At 59.4% G+C, this 19,584-nt stretch overlaps 2 protein-coding genes across 4 annotated transcripts in view; one reads left to right on the top strand and one right to left on the bottom strand.

Annotated features, from left to right (window-relative positions):
* The first annotated feature begins 209 nt into the window (after positions 1-209).
* On the top strand, positions 210-10,837 carry CMKLR1 (chemerin chemokine-like receptor 1). Of its 3 annotated transcripts, none has more exons than XM_084297529.1 (4): positions 210-324; positions 1,934-2,144; positions 7,160-7,235; positions 7,334-10,837. In XM_084297529.1, exon 4 carries the CDS (start codon positions 7,395-7,397, stop codon positions 8,478-8,480), a length of 1,086 nt encoding a protein of 361 aa, XP_084153655.1. In that variant the 5' UTR covers positions 210-324; positions 1,934-2,144; positions 7,160-7,235; positions 7,334-7,394; the 3' UTR covers positions 8,481-10,837. The 3 variants fall into 3 exon arrangements, with proteins under 3 accessions (XP_084153655.1, XP_084153656.1, XP_084153657.1); XM_084297530.1 differs by having other exon boundaries at positions 7,331-10,837; XM_084297531.1 differs by lacking the exon at positions 1,934-2,144 and having other exon boundaries at positions 254-324.
* A 2,688-nt stretch (positions 10,838-13,525) lies between these two features.
* WSCD2 (WSC domain containing 2) overlaps positions 13,526-19,584 on the bottom strand; it is a gene marked incomplete at both ends in the record, with an annotated part of 10,664 nt that continues 4,605 nt past the window's right edge. Inside the window, 6 exon segments of the mRNA XM_084297093.1 lie at positions 13,526-13,878; positions 15,549-15,749; positions 16,412-16,576; positions 17,550-17,724; positions 18,291-18,412; positions 19,135-19,319. Coding sequence (XP_084153219.1) covers positions 13,526-13,878; positions 15,549-15,749; positions 16,412-16,576; positions 17,550-17,724; positions 18,291-18,412; positions 19,135-19,319 — 1,201 coding nt within the window.

Below are 19,584 nucleotides of genomic sequence, written 5' to 3'. Positions count from 1 at the left end.
GGTGGGTGGGCAGGAAAGGGGTCCCCACGGGAAGCGGCGCGGTGCTTCCGAGCGCTGGCTCACCGCAGGATCCCCGCCAGCTTTCCCACCCTCTCCCAGCTGTTGCTCGCGGAGCAGAAGTGCTGCCAGAAACACCCCGAGGATGCCGCTGCGGCTGCTTCCCCCTCCCCTTCCCCTTAAAACCCGGTTTGGGAGCGGCACCGTGCCCCGCGACACGCGTGGCCCGGCGCCGCCAGCGTCCTCCGACCTCCTCTTCCTCGCTCCCAGCCGCTGCCTTCATCCTCCCCGGCCCCGCAGCAGAGGGAGAGAGCGGCCCCGCTGCAGGTATTGGGAAGAGGGGGAAGAGAGGAGCAGCCCACGCTGAAATCCCCATGCCCTGAGGAGCTTTTGGGGCTGGGGAGCTCATTCCCAACCCCGCCTGCTGCTGGCAGGGGCCACCTCGTGCTGTCCCCATGGGAAGGTGGTGGCCGAGCCGGGGTCCCCCTGCGGCGCGAGTGCCGGCACCGGGTGGTGGTGGAGGGGTTTGTTGAGGGGGGCCGTGGTGGGGAATTGGGGTTTTTGGCCATGGGAGGGGTTAGGATGGGTGCTGCTGGCATGGCAATGGGGCTGTGATGAGGACTGGGACAGCACCAGCCCCTGCGCCCCCCTGTAGGGTTGTGGCACCGCGCTCCCCAAGCACCTTGGGGTGGCCAAGGGGCCGTGCTCCGCTGGGCTCTGCACCACCTCCATCACCCCGAGGGTCCTGCCAGCCCCCGGCCAGGGATGGTTCAAGCACAGCCCCAGCGTGATGCCCACAAGCTGCTCACATTTCCAGATCCCCCCCCCTGCCCGGGCGCTTTGCAGGGGCCTCGCTTTTCTTCTCCTTTCTCCGGCCGGGCGCCGCCGATCCGGGCGCATCAGCAATTTTCCTCCTGATTCAGCCACGGGGCGGTTTTGTAACCCGGCGTTGTGCAAAGCCGGGATCGCAGCAGGGCCCCAATTCCTCTTTTTAGCCCCTGCCGTGCAACCCCGTCCCGGAACACTTGGGGTTTGGGGCGGGGGGGGGAAGAAATCACCACCTGCGTGGGACGTCGCGGGGCCCTGAGTGCCCCCAGAGGTGCCACTTCTCGTTGGGCTGTCCCAGCTCACACACTGGCAGTGGCTTTGCAGTTCCGCACCCATTTCTGGATAGTTTCATGACCCTCAATGACCCCCCCAAGGCTGTGGAGCAGCTGGGGAGGGGGCATCAACGGGGAAACCCCATTTTTCCCATGGAGCCCCCCTGCCTCCTCGCACCTCCGCTCATCCCGGAGCGATTCGGGACGGGCTGATCCCTTCCCAGGAGCGCACCGCCGGATCCGGGCCCCCCCTCGGTGCGTGGGTCACAGCTGGACGAGCAGCTGGGGACAACCAGGCACCTCGGGGGCGTCGGGGGCCAACACGTGCCTGGCTCGGGCTGGCCCCGTGGCTGCAGTCCCCTTGGGGGTGCGCTCACGTGCCGCGCCGTGGCTCTGCTGCGCGCCCCCGTGCTGGCCACGGATGTTGCTCTTCGGCTTCCTTGCTGGCTGGGTGTCCCCCGTCCACCCTGAGATTCATTTTTGGGCTGTTTTCCTCCCTTCCCACTGCTGTGGGGTGATGGGGAGCGGCTCAGCGGGCAGCCCGGGTGCGGATGCCTCAACCCAGCCCACGGGGGGGACCCTTTGGTGCTGCTCACCGGGAGCACCAAGCCCACGGCCGTGAGCCACCAAGGGGTGCCCAAACCCTGCCCCAGGGGTCCCGCGAGGGGCAGGCAGCAGCACCCGGGGGTGGGCACGGCACGGGGGGAGCTGGGCTGGGCACGAGAGCCTCTAAAGAAGGGTCTGCGTCCCCACATCCTGCCACCGAGCATCGCTTCCTCCTTCCCAGGCACGGGCCAGCTCCGTGCCAAGGCAACGTCTGCTCTGTTGTGCCACAGGCTGAGGTTTTGCTCCTTCTCCCGTCGGCAAGACGCGCGTGTCCTCCTCGGGATGAGAAAGCTCAGCAATATCCACGGCCCCGGCCGCTCGCGGTGAAGTGACAGAAGCCCAGGGCTGCTGGCACGATCCTGACGGGGCTGGAGCGGGGGAGATGTAATCCAGCCTCTGCGCGAGCAAAACCCCGGGGATTTGGCGAGCTGGGAGCTTCAGGTAAATCCCTCCGGGTTTTTATATTCCTCAGGTGGTGCCCGTGCAGTTTGGGAGCAGTGCTCGGGGTGCGGGGAGGGTTTTGCTGCAGCCAGCAGAAAATCTTTCCTTTCTCAAGGGCACCGCGGCCAGCCGAGGCTTTTCTCCTCCCTGTTATTATCAACTGGGTTTGGGGTTTGGCTTGGCAGAGGGTGGTGGTGACCTCCGGGGTCCCAACGCGTGCCATGTGTTGGGGTCCTGGAGGTCACTGCCACCCTCAATTTTTGTGCTTTTCCATGAAAAACAAAAACATTAAAATAAAAAAAAAAGTTTTTTAGAAAAGATTTTTGCACCCTGCGCGTCAGCAAGGAGCGTTGCGTGTGGGAAAGCTGCAGGGAGGGGCTCAGGAAAGGGGCTGATGGATGCAGTTTGGGGGAGAGGGGATCTTAAAGAGTCCAATTTGGGGGCACAAGGAGGACGGGGCGCTTCGCTTTGCTGCCACGCGTTGGGGACGGGGTCCCGCGCATCGGGGGCTTTCGGGGTGCCCCCTCCTGCTCCGGGGAGCAAGCAGGGCTGTGGAGCTGCACTCTGCCTGACCCTGAAAGCCCCCCCAGCCCAGCACGGCCACGTCTGTCCGTCTGGCAGCAGGAGGGACAGACCATTTCCTTTTCTTGGTTTCCTTCCTCTGCGCACCCTTGAAATCCCGAGCGCTGGGGCAGCTCCGCAGGTGCCTGGGCACGGCGTCCCCAAGCGCGTGCTGGCTTTGTCCCCAAACAGCCCCGCTGACACACGGGGCACCCTGGGCAAGCCCTGCAGCCCTCCTGGGGGAGGCGAATCCCCCGATTTTACACCATTTCACGCCCTATTGCCCCCGCGTGGGCTGCTGCTGTGCCCGTGGGGACGCGGAGCCGTGCAGCTGGGCTGCTGGCACCGTGCCGGGCAGCCGGGGAGCTGCGACGGCGACGTGCAGGGAATGGGGAGTTGTGCCCCGAGGGATGGGAGCTGCAGGGAACGGGGAGATGTGCCCCGATGGGTGCCCCTCACATCGCCCAGCTCGCAGCCCTCGCCCTCTGTCCCGCACCCAGGGCCGGGCGCTGCTGCGTCCCGCGGGGCTGGAGGGGGCCGGGGTCCCCGCGGGGCTCTGCCTGCAGCAAAAGGGGTTTTTCCTGGCCTTTTTACTGCCTGCTAAATGCCAGGAGGGCCGAGAATTAATAGCATTTATATAGATGTAGGCATCTATATAAATATATAGATAACAGGGAGGATAGGAGAGGAGAGATCTTTTATTATCTCGGAGGCAGCTCGCCTCGTCTCAAGCAGCACAGGAGCATAAACTGCCCTTTTTTAAAGCAAATCTTTGCCCAAACCCAGCTCTCTGGTTTCTCCCCGTAACACTGAGCCCTTCATGAGAACAGCAGGAGGAGGGGGGAGCGATGGGCCGGGGCTGTGCCCCCCCAGGCACCTCGCAGCATCCCCGGCGCTTTGCCTCTCTCCTCGCCAAGCTCTTGCAGCACTTTCACCCCGGGGCGAGCGTCTTTTTGGGCAGCCAGGCACCCATTTCTGGCCGGAGCAGGGTGCCCTTGCTGTCGGGGTGACCCCACACCCCGTCCAGGTCCCCGTGCCACAGCCGGGGGCAGCTCACGGAGACCTGACCCGTCCCGTCCCGACCCAGCCCGCGCAGCTCTGCCCAGATAAACACTGACTCATGCTGTTATTCTGTCCCACCCTGGGCACAGCCGGCTTTTTAAGGCTGCCTTTCCCAGTTATTCCTTTTTTTTTTTCCCTCGCTCACACAGCCGGGGAGGGAGCCTCAGCACAGGGCCCTCTGCGGGCAGGGGCCGGGGGTCCCGGTGGAACGGGGCCGGGGTGCTCGAAGCAGGGATGCACCCGAGCACCGTGGATGCAGGTAGGGCTCGGGCAGGGCTCGGGGCCTCAGTTTCCCCTCTGTGCCCCCTTCCTTGGCCTCAGGGGCTGCTGGTGCCCAGTTGTGCTGTGCTGGGGCTGGGGTGCTCAGGGGGGCTGCAGCACGGGGGTCCCTACTGGCTCCACTCCCCCTAAAGATCCACGGTGATGCTATGGGGCCGGGAGGTGATGCTGCGGGGCTGCTGTGGGGCTGAGGGCGCCCCGCTGAGAAGCCAGGAAGTTTTTCTGCATGCACCTCATCTAAAAATAGGGCTTGAGCTTGTGGTTCGTGGCCAGTTTCTGGGTTACCTCCCCCCCAGGGGTTTAGCAGAGCCATGCTCCGAGCTCGCCTTTTCTGAGCATTTTCTCGGTGTCCAATTTGCACCCAGGACGAGGAATCCTTCGCGGGGCATCCTCTGGGAGCATTGCACCGGGATGGCGTGCGATCCCTCTCCGTTTCCATGGCAATTGGCAGCTAAAAGAAATGGGAATCGGAGCTGGGCACCCAGAGATGCTTTCCCGTTCCTTCCCTCGTTCCTCGCTCCCCTGGGCACTGGCAGCGCCCTGCACGGGTCTGGGAACTGCTGGGAGCTTGTGGGGAGCGCTGTGGGGCAGGTGCAGGGGGATGTTGGGGCTGATTCCTCGCCCCCCACCCACCTTGGGTCTGGCTCCTGGGGGCTGTGGGGATGCCCCTTGCTCAGCGCCGATCATCGCGTGGCTGCATTGGGACAGGGAGCGAGGGCAGCAGGGGATGAGGCAGATCCCAGGCTGGTTTTCAGCCTGCATCCAGCAGCTGAAAATCATTTGTGAGCATCCCGTGGCGAGAGGCAGCCCCGCGGTGGGATCCGGCCGCGCTCCCCCTTTCCCAGTCACATCCGTCCTCCGAGACCCAGCCGGCCGCGGAAACGCTTTCGCCCAGAAAAGCTGGATTTGAACATTTCTGCTGTTCCCTCCGCTTCCTGTTGCCGTCCCAAGAACAACAGCCCTGAGCTCATCCTCGCCGTGCGCCCGGGGACGCCGACGGCCCCCAGGGGGGTCCCAGCCCGGTGCTGAGCTCAGCCCCTGGGGTCCCCGGAGCAGCGCAGCTGCGTGGATCACGGGGAGGGCGGCTGCGTGCTGGCGGGTTATTTTGGGTAGATCCTGTGCTGGTTTCTGGTGAGGTAGGAGGACAGAGATGAATAGGGAACAGGGAGTAACATGGTTTTGGCTCAAGCGAGGTATTTGCAGCCCAGAAGGAACATCGAAGCCCTCTCAGGGTTGCGTGGGGGTTTTTGCTCAGACAAAGTCTGCGGGTTTTCTTGCAGCGAGGCACGAAGATGGTTCACACGGCCACCCCTCGGGCTCTGCCTTTTCGGGGCGGGAGGGCAGGTAGGAATTTGCTGGCTGACTTTTCTGGCTGTGTTGGGCTCCAGCTCTCGCCCCCAGTGCGCGGAGCCGGCAGCCAGGCTCCCGCTGGCACTGCGCATTTCTGACGTGGAGAGGGCAGGGGATGACGAGGGTGGGAGGAAGCAGGATTTGTGCAAAATGGAGAAAAAAAAAAAAAAAAGAAAAAAAAAAAAGAAAAAAAAAAGTTTTTGATGCCTCGGAGGCCAGGCTGGCAGGAGTGGGACTGGGTGACCCTCGCTGACCTGGCACGGGCGGGGTGCTCGCCGTGCACCCGCTGCCACAGGGACCTCATTCAGGGCACGTTCCCGTGCCAGGGCTTTCTGCTAAACCTGGGGGGTCTGGGGGGCTTCCTTCCCATCACCTGCCTCGTACCTCTGCCTTAGAAACTTTAAAACCCAGTCGAAGGGAAAAGAGGGCGGGGAGGTGCAAAATAAACAGACAACTCGAATAAATAATCCATTAAACACAGCTCCGAAATGTCAAGCTGAATGTCATTGCACTCGCCGGGCTCAGGGACTGTAAAATAACAGCAAAAAGCAGCTTTTACATTAAAAATGGATGAGCGGGCACAAGCGGGGGGCCTGCCCTGCCCAGGTCCCCCCAGGAGGAAGAGCGGGGTCAGGGCTGGGAGCAGCAGGGGAATTGGGGTCTGGTGGATCTCTGCTGCTGGGGGCAGAGCTGTGCCACCAGCGAGGGCCACAAATGCCACTTGATTTTGGGACGGGGCTGCTGTGGGAGCTGCTGGGCCATGGAGGTGGCGGCTGGCACGGCTCGTTCCCCGGGAGCACCACCAGCCAGCGGCACGGCCGCCGGTTCTGCTGATCCTGTTACTTCCCCTGGGTCATCAGCTTTAATTCCTCCTTTCGACCGTCAGGGGTTTGCTGGGGCGAAGCTTTTCCAGCTCAAGCTCGAGGGCGAGTTTTGGGCTAGAAGTGCATTAATTGTGGCTGGGAGCAGCCCCAGCAGCAGCTCCAGCCCAGGCACGGCCCCAGAGCCACTTCCCTGGTCACTGAACCCGTGTTGGGTGCGGGACAAGTGATGCCCTTTGGGGTGTGCACCCATGGGCTCTGCACCCCTCGGGGAATTGTCCCCATGCCACCTCTTCTGGCACAGGGAGAAGCGAAGGGGCCGAGCTGCATCACTCCTGGAGGGGTTTTAGCATCCTCCTGGCCTCAAAATCCATGGAGAGAGGTTGGATGGGACCTCCGAAAGCTGTTCCTGCCCTCGGCTCCCCCAGGGCTCCACTTCCCAAACCACCGTGTCCCCGATGGGAGCGGCAGCGAGGGAAGGAAGGGGCAGAGAGCAGCGGGGCCGCACGGGAAGGAACCTCAGGAAAAGCCCAGGGAGGAACAATAGCTTGTCGTACAAACACGCCGCGGGCTCAGAGCCGTGCCGGCGGGGAGGAGGATGCTCGGTGCGGTGGGAACTTTGATTTCAGATTCCTTTCAAATCCAGGAAAGCAGCAGCATGTGGCTGGGTTCGACACGGAGCCCTCTTCTTCCCAAAAGGACGAGCTCGGATATGATGTCTGGGGCTGGGACTTGCCCAGAGCTCACCCCCTTTGCCAGCTTGGCTTTAACCCATGGCAGGAGCCCAGCTTTTGATTATGGCAAAAGGCACCGTGTGCGCTCACAATCAGTATTTTATAAAGCACCCAGGGCACTGCTTTAATCACAGAAATAACTCGATTCAAGTCCAGCCACCTCATGCATGTTCATGGATTTGATTCTTTAATTCTGCTTCCTCCCCAGCCTCATCCACCCGAGGGCGAGCAGATTTTGTCTGACCCGAGCCGTGACTTTGCAGCTCCGAACTGAGGCCGTGCAGGTGAGGAGGGAGCTGCTGGTCCTGGCTCCCTGAGCAGGGCCACCTCGGGGCTCCCCTGGCCATGCCGTCTGATCTCACCCCATGTGTTTGCTCAGCAGGAACCACCCCGAGAGCCTGGCGCTGCCCAGGGGGCGATTTTGGGGTGATTTATTACTGATAATGGCGCTCTCCAACCTGTCCGATTACTCCGACGACCTTGATAACTACAACGACTACCTGGATTACACCTACGAGGAGACGAGCAGCGCGTGGAGCAGCCCGTCCCACGACCCCAAGGACATCGCCAGGATCCTCTCCGTTGTCATCTACAGCGTGTCCTGCGTGCTGGGCATCCTGGGGAATGGCCTGGTCATCGCCATCATAACCCTGAAGATGAAGAGGTCGGTCAACGCCATCTGGTTCCTCAACCTGGCCGTCGCCGACTTCCTCTTCAACATCTTCCTGCCCATAAACATCGCCTACACGGCCATGCGGTACAACTGGATCTTTGGGACAGTCATGTGCAAGCTGAACTCCTTCCTCCTCATCCTCAACATGTACACCAGCGTCCTCCTGCTCACCACCATCAGCTTCGACCGCTACGTGTCGGTGGTTTTTCCCGTCTGGTCCCAAAACCATCGATCCACCAACCTGGCCTATTTGGTCTGCCTCATCATCTGGACCGTCGGCATCATTATGAGCTGCCCGTCTCTGGTTTTCCGAGACACGGCGCAGGCCCGCAACTCCGTGATTTGTTTCAGCAACTTTTCCCTGTCCAGGAACAAGTCTTACCAAGCCCTGGCCCTGATGAGGCACCGGACGGTGAACATCACCAGGTTCCTGGCGGGGTACATCCTCCCCATCACCATCATCACCTTCTGCTACGTCGCCATCGTCTTCAACCTGCGGCGAAACCGCCTTGCCAAGTCCAAAAAGCCCTTCAAGATCATTGTCACCATCATCGTCACCTTCTTCCTCTGCTGGAGCCCCTACCACCTGCTGAACCTCCTGGAGACAGAGCCCGACATGGTCTCGCGCTCTGTGTTCGAGATCGGCATCCCCATCACCACGGCGCTGGCGGCCTCCAACAGCTGCATGAACCCCGTCCTCTACGTCTTCATGGGCCAGGACTTCAAGAAGTTTAAGGTGACCATCCTTTCCAGACTGGTGAACGCCCTCAGCGAGGAGACGGGCCACTCCAGCATCGTCCACAGGAGCTTCTCCAAGATGTCTTCGATGACCGAGAAGGAGACGACGGTCCTCTAGGGTGCTTGCGGGAGGGCCGCGGCCCTCCGGCCTTGCTCGTGCCCACCACGAGGATGGTGACCACCTTGGTGTGGGACGAGCACAGTCTGGTGCTGTCCTACAGCATGTTCTCTGACTGGTCCTGCTGTCGGGGGGCTGCCAGGCGCTGGGGACCCCCTGCTTTGTGCTGCCCGATTGCCCCGAGCTGTCCCAGTTATTTAAGAAAACGTTGCAGGACATTTTTATCTATAATGTCACCGTGTGGCCTGTGCTCTTGGCCAGGGCACCATCCGTTTTCAGAGACATTTGCAGCTCAGAGATGTCAGCACCAGGCTGTGCTGGTGCCCACACATGGACAGACCGGAGGCCACGGGCGACGTTTGGGCCTGAGATGCTGAGGGCTGAGCTACAGGTGCTCTGTGAGGAGCCCACGTGCTGGACAGGCTCATGACAAAGGGAAAAATAAGCAAAAAGGGGGAAAACAGCTGAATTCTTTGGCAGGGGACATGTCTGAGGACTGCCTGGCTGTCTGGATGGGTGGTTCGGTGGGCACCGCTGCGGGCAACCGGTGGCACTCTTCCCCTGCCCCGTGTATGCATATAACTACTTATTTTAACATTTTGTGGTGTATTGGTACTAGCACAACTTGTTTTTAACTGTGATGTGAGCACTCTGTAGCCGGCAGAGGCACCAGAATAAACACAGTGCCCACCAAGTGTTGTGGGACTCCTGCACAGAGGGTTTGGAGCCAGGCAACCAGCACGGCTTTTTGGCCAGGAGCCACCTGCCAGGGAGGGGGATTGGCTCGTGCCCGGGGTCACCAAGTGGGAGAAAATAAGGAGAAAATATTAATTTGAAGTTCTCTTTGAAAAAAAAAAAGACCCTTTTATTCAGAGCCGGGTGCCTTTTGGATGCTGGGTCTGTGAGTCCTGGTGGGTCCTTGCAGAGTGCCCCGGTGAAGGGTGGCCGAGCAGCATCTCAATCCAATTTCATGCACAGTTAATTTGGGAGATAATTCACGGGCTGGGCTTCTTGACGGTGACAAACGGGTGTCACCGGTGTCGCTCTTATTTATGGCTTGATTTCTCCATGTCACCCCCAGAGCCTGTAACTCCTGGGAGGACGAGGAAGGACCATGTAGGTGACAGGGGGGAGCAGGCTTTGGGGACATTTTGGGTGCCCCTGGGGGGTCCCAACCCTCGTGGTTCCCCCAGGATCTTCCCCACGCATCACCCATTGCAGGTCTGCTCACAGGTTCATACAAAGGCTGGGGAATTCTTTTTTTTTTTCCTTAAAAATCGAAAGGAAAAAGTCCAAACCAGGAGCAGACAAAAACCAATTGGTGAAGCCCAAGCACGGAGCCATGGGGATGCTGTGGGTGCTCGCAGAGGCAGCCGAGGTTCGGGTTATGGGATGGGGTGAAAACCTCACGCAGTGAGAGCAGGAGGTGTTGTGGCTGGATTCTGTGAGCTCATCCCATCTGGTATTACAGCAAATACCTCCCCAAAAAAGCAGTGACTCGGTACGTAACCTTGGGTTAAACCAGCATTACAATGACAGCTTCGGAAACCTAATATTTGAGCTCGCCTCCCTGGTTGTTTGCCTAGTTAATATGAAACCTGCTTTACATACAAATACCCCCAATACTCACTGAAGCTCTGCACATGAAGGGGAAGGAGCCCAAAGCTTTTCAGGTGCTTCCTAGCGTGTATTCCTGCCTGGCTGCAGAACAACCTCAGCAGCAGAACCGCTCTGTGCAGGCACTTCCAAACCCCAATTTTTTTCCCCTTTTGTCAGAGTTGCAAAGACATGCACCTAAATATTGCCCCGATATTGCCTAAATATTGCAGATCAAGGTTTTAGGGTAGTGCAGGGCTAGCTGGGAGAGAAGAGCGTCAGGTCTGGGGGCTGGGACCCCCAGCTCCATTCCCAGACCCCCTTACCCCTCCCCAAGACCCCCATCCCCACCCCAGGACCCCGTTCTCCACCCGCAGCCATCCCAGCTCTCCCCACCCATGGGTGTCCCATGCTCTGTAGGGCCCAGCACCCCCAGCCAGGTACCACTGCACCCAGCACCCTCCCGGTGTGCCAAACCCACCGCTTCCCTCCCCAAATTCCTGCCTCTTGCCAGCGCCCCGTAACTGCGGGGCTGGGGCTCATTTCGCACGAGCGTTTGGGAAATTACTCCAGAATACACTGAAATCATTTCTGTGGAACACATTACCGTCCTTAATGACTGTTCTTTTTCAATTAGCTGTCACAGCCCTGAAATAAAGCGGTGCTTTACTCCTCCGATAAATCACACCCTTTATTTGGGATTGGATTTAAGGAAAAAAAAAAAAAAGAGAGAATAAACATGCTATCATTTCCCTTCCCTCAGTGCCAGGCGGGCTGGAGCCATGTTTAAATTATCTCCGCTGCATTCAGGCAGATTGTCAACTGTAAATTTTACAGAAAATAGTAAAAACGATAAATAAACATGCTTCTTTTGTAGCGGATGAATATTACGGCTGCTCAGATTTATAACCCTCATCTCCCATACATTTTATAGCTTTTGTAAAAGTGCTGTCGCAGCTTCTGTATTATGCTGCTAAGGTTTTTTTCTTTTTTCATTTTTTTTTTTTTTTTTTCCCCTCTCATTTAAACAGCTTCGTGTTCATCTGGGAGGAAGAGGAGCCCTGCTTGGGGCCCCCAGTTCATCACCAGGAGATGTCACTGGTGTGGCTGGGAATTGAGCTGCTCCCCATCCCCACCCTCATCCTCATCACACCCCCATCCCCATCTCGGCCCCATCTCATCCCCATCCCCTCCCACCGCCCCCAAGCAGCCTGCTGAGTGCCGAACCCACGCAGAATTGGGGGAAATGCGGGCGGTTTTGGTGCAGACGCCGTTGCCAGGGCAACTGCTGAGTAACCCATCCAGCCCAGCTGGCGCGGCGCAGGGGATGCAGAGCATGGGGAGTGATGGAGCCTGAAGATATCACAAAAAAAAAAAAAAAAAAAAGGGTTTTTAATGCAGGAGGGATGCCAGGGGGCCAGGGACACCTTGTCCCCTTTGCACATGATGCCCCTCCAAGCGAGTGACGTCCCACACGTGCTTTCGGTGCTGCCGCTAAAACTAAAAGCATTTCAGCAACTCCAGCCACGAGGGTGGCTGGCCAGGAGCAAAGGAATAAATCCCACCAAGCCCATTCTTTTTATAGGGCCCCAGGAATGATAAGAGGCGATGGAAATAAAGTTTGCAGTAAATCTATCAGCTCTCACTACGCTCCGGAATAAACCTGCCTTTAAGGATGCTGTAGGGGCAATAAAACTGCCAGCAAGGGGCACCCGTCAGCGCTTCGGATGGGGGAACGTCATTAACGCAATTAACGCTGACGAGAGCGGGGCTGGGACCCGGCGTCACCCCCGGGGGACCCCACAAAGACACGGGGAGGCGGGATAGCAACAAAACTCCTTTAATAGCCGGGTTGACCTGAGGATTTGTTCGGACAGAGGTAGGCAGCCCCGCGGCCGCCGCGGACCAAGGAGCGCGAGGTCGGGATGGTGCCCGCTGCCGGGACGGGCGCACCCGGGCTCCTGGAGACCTCCAGCAAAGGACGAGGTAAAACCAGCACGCTCCTTACAAAAATACATTCGTGGGCGAGCGGCTCCCTTTGCCCAGAGACCCGAAAACGTGGAGCCGGGGGGGGGGGTTCCCCGCAGCCCCGGCACCCCGTCCTGCCCCCTTAGGCGGCGTCAGCTCCGCACGCGCGTTAGAAAAATATAATTTATCGAAATTCTCCTTTTGCCAGCGGAGTTTTCTTCTCTCTCTTTGAATATAGCTCGATAGGTGTCTCTAGATTTCGGCCTGTGCACGTGTTTCTATCAAGATCAAGAGTTCCAAGCCAATCCTTAAGGACCTAACTGTAGAAAAGGCTGCGCACAAGATATGGCTTTTGCACCTACACCCAGAGGGACTCGGGGCTGGGAGGAGGGCAGGTGCCTGTGTGGGGCGAAGCCTGGGCAGGGGCCAGGGCCACATGCAGCCCTGCACGGAGCCAGATTTGCAAATGGCATCTTGTGGGTGTGCACAGAGCTCCTTTGCTTTCCTCCCTCCCCAAGGACAGGAGGGCTCACCCCGTGCCCAGGTCCGTGCCACCCGCTCACCTTGGTCTCCGTCGTGCCCATGGTCACAGCTTGGACCTGCTCCAGGTCGAACCCAGACCCCCAGCACAACAAGTCCCCCCCGTGCCCATCCGCTCACCGTCCCCCAAACACCTTCCTGGGGGCTCTTCTGCCTCGGGGAGCTTCTGGAACGAGGAAAAGGTGCTTGTGTGGGGGCTCGCAGCTCCTCTGTCCTGGGTCAGCGTCCCCATCTCCAGCACTGCAGACGTGTGCCCATGGCTGGGGGTGCACAGGGAGGGTCCCTGCAGAGCCCAGGGATGGTGCCCAGCAGGGGACACGGCCACCTCACCCCGCTGCACCCCTCCATGTCCCATGGTGCCAAGTCCCCTGCCAGCGGGACGTTCCTCCTCATTTGGGATCAGCTCCATCCCTGCCAGCAGGAGCCTTCCAGGGGTTTCCAAGGAGCGTGGGGACAGCCCCCAGAGCCAGCAGGCACCGCAGGGACACTTTGGGCACGGCACAAGCGGTGCAGGATCCACGCAGTGACCCCCTTCCCCCGGGACATGCGCAAAGAACTGGTTGCATTGCTAAAGGTGCTGCAGCAGCCGGCGTGGGAGCAGGACGGAGCTGCTCGGCCCCACGCTGCCCACATTTCCCCGCTCCTCAGTGTCCTGACCGATGTCTGGCACGGCAGGGGACAAGCGCAGGACACCTGCGCGGTGGGGACGGGGACCAGTCGTGGTGGGGAGGGCCCCTCGGTTCCCAGCTCCGTGGAGGTGTCGGCCAAGCAAGCTCAGCGATGGCTGGGGAGCGTTCGTTTCTCATGCAGGGGGGTTGATTAACAGCTAGCAGCAGCAGATGGAGAATTAAAAGAAAGCCACCCACTGGGTGGAAGCAGGCAGAGGAAAAGGAGCCTTTCCTCTCCAGGCAGGGACAGATCCCCCACCCGGCTCGGTGCCATCACCTCGGGTAGTAGTCCTCCGGGACCCCCGACAGATTCCGGAGCTTCAGAGCCGCGTCCACCGTCTTGATGTAGCCGCTGATCATCTTCCTCATCTCGGGCGTGTAGGGGTCGTACTCCAGCTTCCTCAGGCCCGAGCGCTTGAAGTTGCCGTCCTTCTGGCCCTCGACGCAGAGCAGCCTGTCCTCGCAGGCGGCGATGCCCAGCAGCCCCACCATGCGCTTCAGCTGGGCGAAGAGGTCGCGCTTCAGGTCCTCGAAGTGCACCACCAGCACCTTCCTGCCGTAGCGCAGCCAGTCCAGGGTGTGGGTGGCCCACCACGGCGCGTAGTTGGCCACGAACTCCGGCCACTCTGCAAAAAGAAGAGCACGGGGACGGTCAGGGGGTGACCCTGTGTCCCCAACCAGTGTCCCCCCTCACAGCTGGAGGGGCTTTGCGGAGCCCCTCTCCGATGGCTCGGCTTTTTGGGGGCAGCACGAGCTGTTGTCATCCTCGGGGACGGGGACACAGCTGTGGGTATGGATGGCTGCGAAATCACTGTTACCCACAGGTTCCTGGCTAATTGATCCTCGCATAAAAATCGGGGGATAAAAAGGGTAATGAAACATGGACAACAAGCAGTGGATCTCCTGGCAGCGCGCTTACGATGCGTAAAAGCTCCGGGTACCTGCCTCTCCGTCTTGTCCTCCCCAAGAAACCGATGCCTGATTAATAGCTTAACTGCATTTAATTCCCCGGAGAATCATTAAACACGGTATCTGTTTCATTAAACAGATACAGGACAATTCACCTTGTGTAATCATATCACATAAAACTTTGCTTTGGAACGGCTCCAGGGACGCCGTAAAATTAATGGCACGGAACAAAACGCGGGGTTGCGCCGAGCCTCCAGCCTCCGCCTGCGCGCGGCACAGACGCGGCCGGGGGGGAGGCGAAACCTGCGAGGCAGGAGGGAGGAGCAGCATTTTCCATCACTGAATCGCTCCAAAATTAGAGAGGGAAATGAGCTGGGATCCTGCGGGGCTGGGGCTGGATGCTCCTGCTGGGGCTTTAGGTTCACGGACCGGTGATGGGAGCAATCGTGGCCACGAAGCTGGCACCCTGCATGTGGTGTGAGACCCCACCTTTAATCACTTGGCTTTTTTGGTTGTTCTTTCAGCCTCGAGATGATTTATTTAACAAAACAACCAAGCGCTAACTGCAAGCCTGGCACAAATGGGATGTCCTCATGCAGGCTTTGCTTCCGTGCTGGGGGCAGCGAGGTCTCCAGCCCCTTGCTGGTGGCACGCACGTTTCCCAGCGAACCCCGACCCCATTAAGGACCCCAGCTGATGGAAAATCTCCATCATTTCAATGGTTAATTAACCTGGCAATTAACCCGGTGGCTAATCACACATTAAAACGTGCATCCCCTTTGGTTTGAGTAAGAGCCAGCAGCAATCCCTGAACCCCACCCCAATGGGGGCGAAGCCAGCCCCGATGGAGAGGTGACAGCGGGAGGCAGGAGGGGGTGACAGCTCCTGCGTGGGGATGGGTGCGGGGTCTTGGGGTGCTGAGCTGCTGGGGGGGCTCAGCCCGCAGCCGAAACGCCTTTGCCAGCAGCGAGCACATGGCAATAACGAAATCCAGGCACATAACCGCAACAACGGAGAAAAAAAAAAAAAAGATCCCCTTAAATAAACTCTGAATTAAGGGTAGCAGATGTTCAATCAAGCTAAATATTTTAACTCTTTCCAATGAAGTCAATTCCACAACAGCAATTTGTAAATTGCTATAATTAACAAGCCTCCACAAGCTGTCTGTGCGTGGTGAAGGTGCCTTCCTCCGAGCAGCCGGGCTCGGCCGAAGGGGACGGTGGCAGGAGAGCGCCGCGCAGCACCCGCTGCCCCCCCTAATTTTGCCTTAACGAGTTCAAGGCTTAATTTCACCCTGCAGATGCCCAGACCTGGACCCCGGGTGGTGGCACCGCTCGGGTTTTCCACGCCGGGACCCTTTCTGTCCCTGCTGGTGCTCGTCCCCTACCTTTGCCCTTCCAGTGGGCGTGCGCGGCGAAGCCGATGTGCCCCCCGTACTTGCGGTTGAACTCGGCCATCAGCGCCTTGTAGGGGTTGCGGATGAGCAGGATGGCCGAGTCGAAGGACTCGATCTCCTTCTGGCCGCTCTCGTGGGTCTTGATGCAGATGGTCCTCCCGCTGCGCCAGTGGTCCCGCTCGCCCTTGAACCCTGCCGGGGTGGAGCAGACATGAGGAGGAACGTCCACCCCTGAGCTCCTCAGCACTTTCTGTGCCGCTGACACCCCTGAATATGGATGTGGTGTTCCTCAGCACGTCGCTGTTTTGAGCTGCTGTAGGGAAGTGCCTGGGGACAGCCGTGGTATTGCTTTGGTTCCCAGCTCGTGCTCCCAGGCGTTTTGGGGTGGCCCCGCTGGGCGGCAGCACCCAGGGCTTTCCTCTCTGACTGGTGCCCAGCAGGGACAAACGGATGCCACGGCTCCTTCCTCCTCTGCGTGCTGCTTTATTCCTGGGTTTTCTCCAAGGTGGGAATGGGTCAGGGGAGTTGGAAAAGAGGATTTTCTAGCTGAGACCAGAACCGCTTTCCCTAGCATTTCCTAGGGAGATCTGCTCAAAACCCAGCCTTTTTCACGGTGAAAAATGCCTTGCTTCATTTGCCACGGTCAGAGCCGCTTTGGTAACTCCTCTAAAAATTTTCAGCACCCTCCACAGGTTGAAAGACACCAACACAAGGCAGAAATCCCAGTTCTGCCCCAAACTGCTCTCATTGCGAAGGCTCAAACGCACCACAGGAGGCTACGTCTGCCCAAACCACTGCTCCCCAGGGCAGGCACGGGGCAGCACCAGGGGTACCCAGCCCCTCGCTCAGCTCACCCTTGTTGTAGAGCGACCCGTCGAAGTAGTAGCTGCCGGTGTAGAAGCCGGTGGCGAGCTCGATCAGGTGCCGTGCCCACGTGTTGCCGGCCCCGGGGAAGCTGGCCAGGGCCACGAGCTGCTTGGAGCGGGTGGGCAGGAACCTCCTGTCCATGCAGCGGTTGTCTGCAAGGAGAAAACGGGGAGGAGAAGAAAAGCTGGGGGGCAGGAGCTGTTTTGGCAGGGCTAATGGGTCGAGGCACCGGGCTGCTTGAGGATTTCGGGCAGGGGCTGCTTGCTTGTGCCGTGGGGATGTCTCAGCTCCTTGCAGCTGAACCCAAAATATGCTAGGGCAGGGTGTGAGGTGGTGGTGACGGGGAGAGGTACCCTTGTGCCCTGCCCAGGGGACGTGGGAGCAGCCCAAAAGGGCCTCAGATGAGGGAAGGGGGTGTCGTGCCATCACCAGCTGCACGCTGATTAATTAGGAGTATGTAATGAGGGCACATTATCCACGCGGCGCTGCTGCTTTTGATGTCAGTGACTGCAAAAGCGTTTCCAGCACGGCCACAAAAGCAGGAACCGTGTCAGGAACGGGAACGAGCCATTCTGAGACAAAACGAGCCGAGTTTTGGACCTCGTTCATTTTAGCTCTGATAAAGAAGCTTTCTGGGCAGAGAAAAACCCCATGAGAGCCCTCCCCAAGCATCTCCCCCCGTGCCAGCCAACACCACGCTTCCATTTCCATCCCTTGCCCCACCAGCAGCGAGATGCATGGGACAGGAGCCTTCCCGGGAGTTTCTCTGCCTATTTTTTGCTTTTTTCCCTTTTTTTTTTTCCCCACCCCGTGTGTCTGGTGAGCCCCGTTGGCTTCCCCTGCCGGCTGCCGCCGGTGGCGAGGAGAAAAACGCAGGAGCAGGGAGGGATCCTGCTGGAGGCAGATGGCAAACTGCTCTCTCCTGCGCCGGAGTTAAGCAGTAATTAAAGCTGTTTGTTCACGGGAGGATTTATTTCCCGGGAAATCAAAATAAATGGCGATTTTTAATGGGAGGCAAAAAGCTACGCGGGCTGCCCGCGGGCGGCAGGAGCCGGGTGCCCACGTGGAGGGGTGCCCACGAAGCCGGGGCTGCCCCGAGCCCCCCGAAAGTACCCAAAAGCTCACCTTGCACCTGGGTCTGGTAGACCAGCAGGAACTCGGGGGTGCCGCAGCTCTCGAACTCCTCTCCAGGGCACCTCTGGGCGCAGAGCTGCTCGTCCTCGCGCTCGTGCAGGGTGAAGAGCGTGGTGGGGAAGCCGCAGAGGCAGGCGGTGCCGGCCAGCGCCGACAGCGGGTACTCCTGCGGGGATGGACACAGGGGCAGAGCCGTCCCTGCTGCCCTCCTCCCCCTCCTGTGCACAGCACCGGGGCGCTTTGGGTGCCCTCCGGGTGTTGGCACCCCCCAGCTTGTTGCATGCACCCAAAGTATCCGGATTTATCCCCATTCCGTGGTGCTGCTCGTGGTGATTTAAGCAGGGGCAGTTCATTTCCCTGCTGCAAAGGGAGGTCCTCACCTGTGTGTTTTTTTGTTTTTTATCCTCTGCCTGGATAATTCACCTAATTTTTAATGGATAAATTAAAATGGATAAATTAAATGCCCACTCCTGGCCTGGTGGTGCCCACCCTGGATGAGCTGCTCCGTGCTGGCTCTGTCCCAGTGGGCAGATTTGGTGCAAAACGGGGGCCAGCCTTCCCCTCCCGCATCCCTGCTGGTCTCAGCAAATCATTAGGGTGGGAAGAAACCCCCCTCCCCGCTGCCTTTGGCGAGCCCCAAGAGTGGGGCAGCAAATCCAACCCGTACGCATCCCAATTGTACCGAATCAGCCCCAAATGTGCTGGGTGTGGTTGCAACCCCCCCCCCGGTACCTTCTCGGTGCAGAAATCCACGCATTTATCCACGGACATGTTGGGCATGGGCTGGCTGGCGGGCAGGGCGATGGAGACGTTGTCCGGCCGGCGGAAACAGCCCCGAAACACCGCGCTGCCATCTGGGGGGGACAGGGGGGGGAGATGGTTGGGGTACAGCTCGTTAGCGTTGCTCTAATTGGGTTTTTTGCCAGCTTGCCTCTGGGAGATGTTTGGAGAGGAAAGACAACCAGAAATGCCCGGCCCTAAATGGATCCTCCCCGAGGTCGCGATGTGGGCAGCCCTTTGATAATTAAACGCCTGCTAATGAGCCCCCCCCATCCACCCAACAGTGGGCTGAGAGGTGAAGGAATGTAGATTTGGGGAGAGATTCACAAACACCAGAGATCAAACCCTCATCTTCTAATATCTAACTGGACTCCCAAATCCTTCTAACCCCCTAATTCGGCTCCCAAATCCTTCTAACCCCAAAATTTGGCTCCCAAATCCTTCTAATCCCTTAACTGTGCTCCCAAATCCTTCCAACCCCCTAATTTGCTCCCAAATCCTTCTAACCCCAAAATTTGGCTCCCAAATCCTTCTAACCCCTTAACTGTGCTCCCAAATCCTTCCAACCCCATATTTGGCTCCCAAATCCTTCCAACCCCAAAAGTGGCTCCCAAATCCTTCCACCCCCCCTAATTTGTCTCCCAAACCCTTCCAACCCCCTAACCGTGCCCCCAAACCCTTCCAAACCCCTATCAACACCCCCTCTCCCGCGGTGCCACGACCCTGCCGGCGGGTGATCGGCGAGGTCCCCGGGGGGGGGGGGGGGCGTCCCCGTTTTGGGGTCCCGCGGACTCACGGCGGCGGGCGGACTCCTGGGCCAGCTCCAGGCGGTAGATGGAGAGGCGGTTGGCCCCGCCGCAGGTGCTGCCACGCTCGCCCTTGCAGGGCATGTTGCACTCGAGCTCGCTGGCGTTGGGCGCCTGCACCTTGTGGCCGCAGTAGCACTCGGCGCCGAACTCCAGCCCCGCGTAGAGGTAGCCCCTGGGGGGGGGGGAAAGGGGGCTCAGCACCACGCCGGGGACACGGGGCAGGAGATGGCACCGGGGGGTGAGCCCTGGGGTAGGGACACGGCCATCCGTGGTGGTTCTTGGTAGCCTGGGGGGGTCTTCACATGAGGCAGAGCCCCCCCGGGACATCCGTTGTGTAATTTTGGGGAATATGGGGAGGTGCAGGAGGTTTCCTGGGGGGGGATCGACGTGGGTCTGCTGGCCATGGGTGTGCTTGGAGAGCTGTGGGGATGGTGTTT

This window comes from Netta rufina (genome assembly GCF_964035555.1).
Source record: "Netta rufina genome assembly, chromosome: 17".
Lineage (NCBI taxonomy): Eukaryota > Metazoa > Chordata > Aves > Anseriformes > Anatidae > Netta > Netta rufina.
Note: the sequence above shows the minus strand (reverse complement) of the source record. Positions and strands in the feature narration are given on the sequence as shown.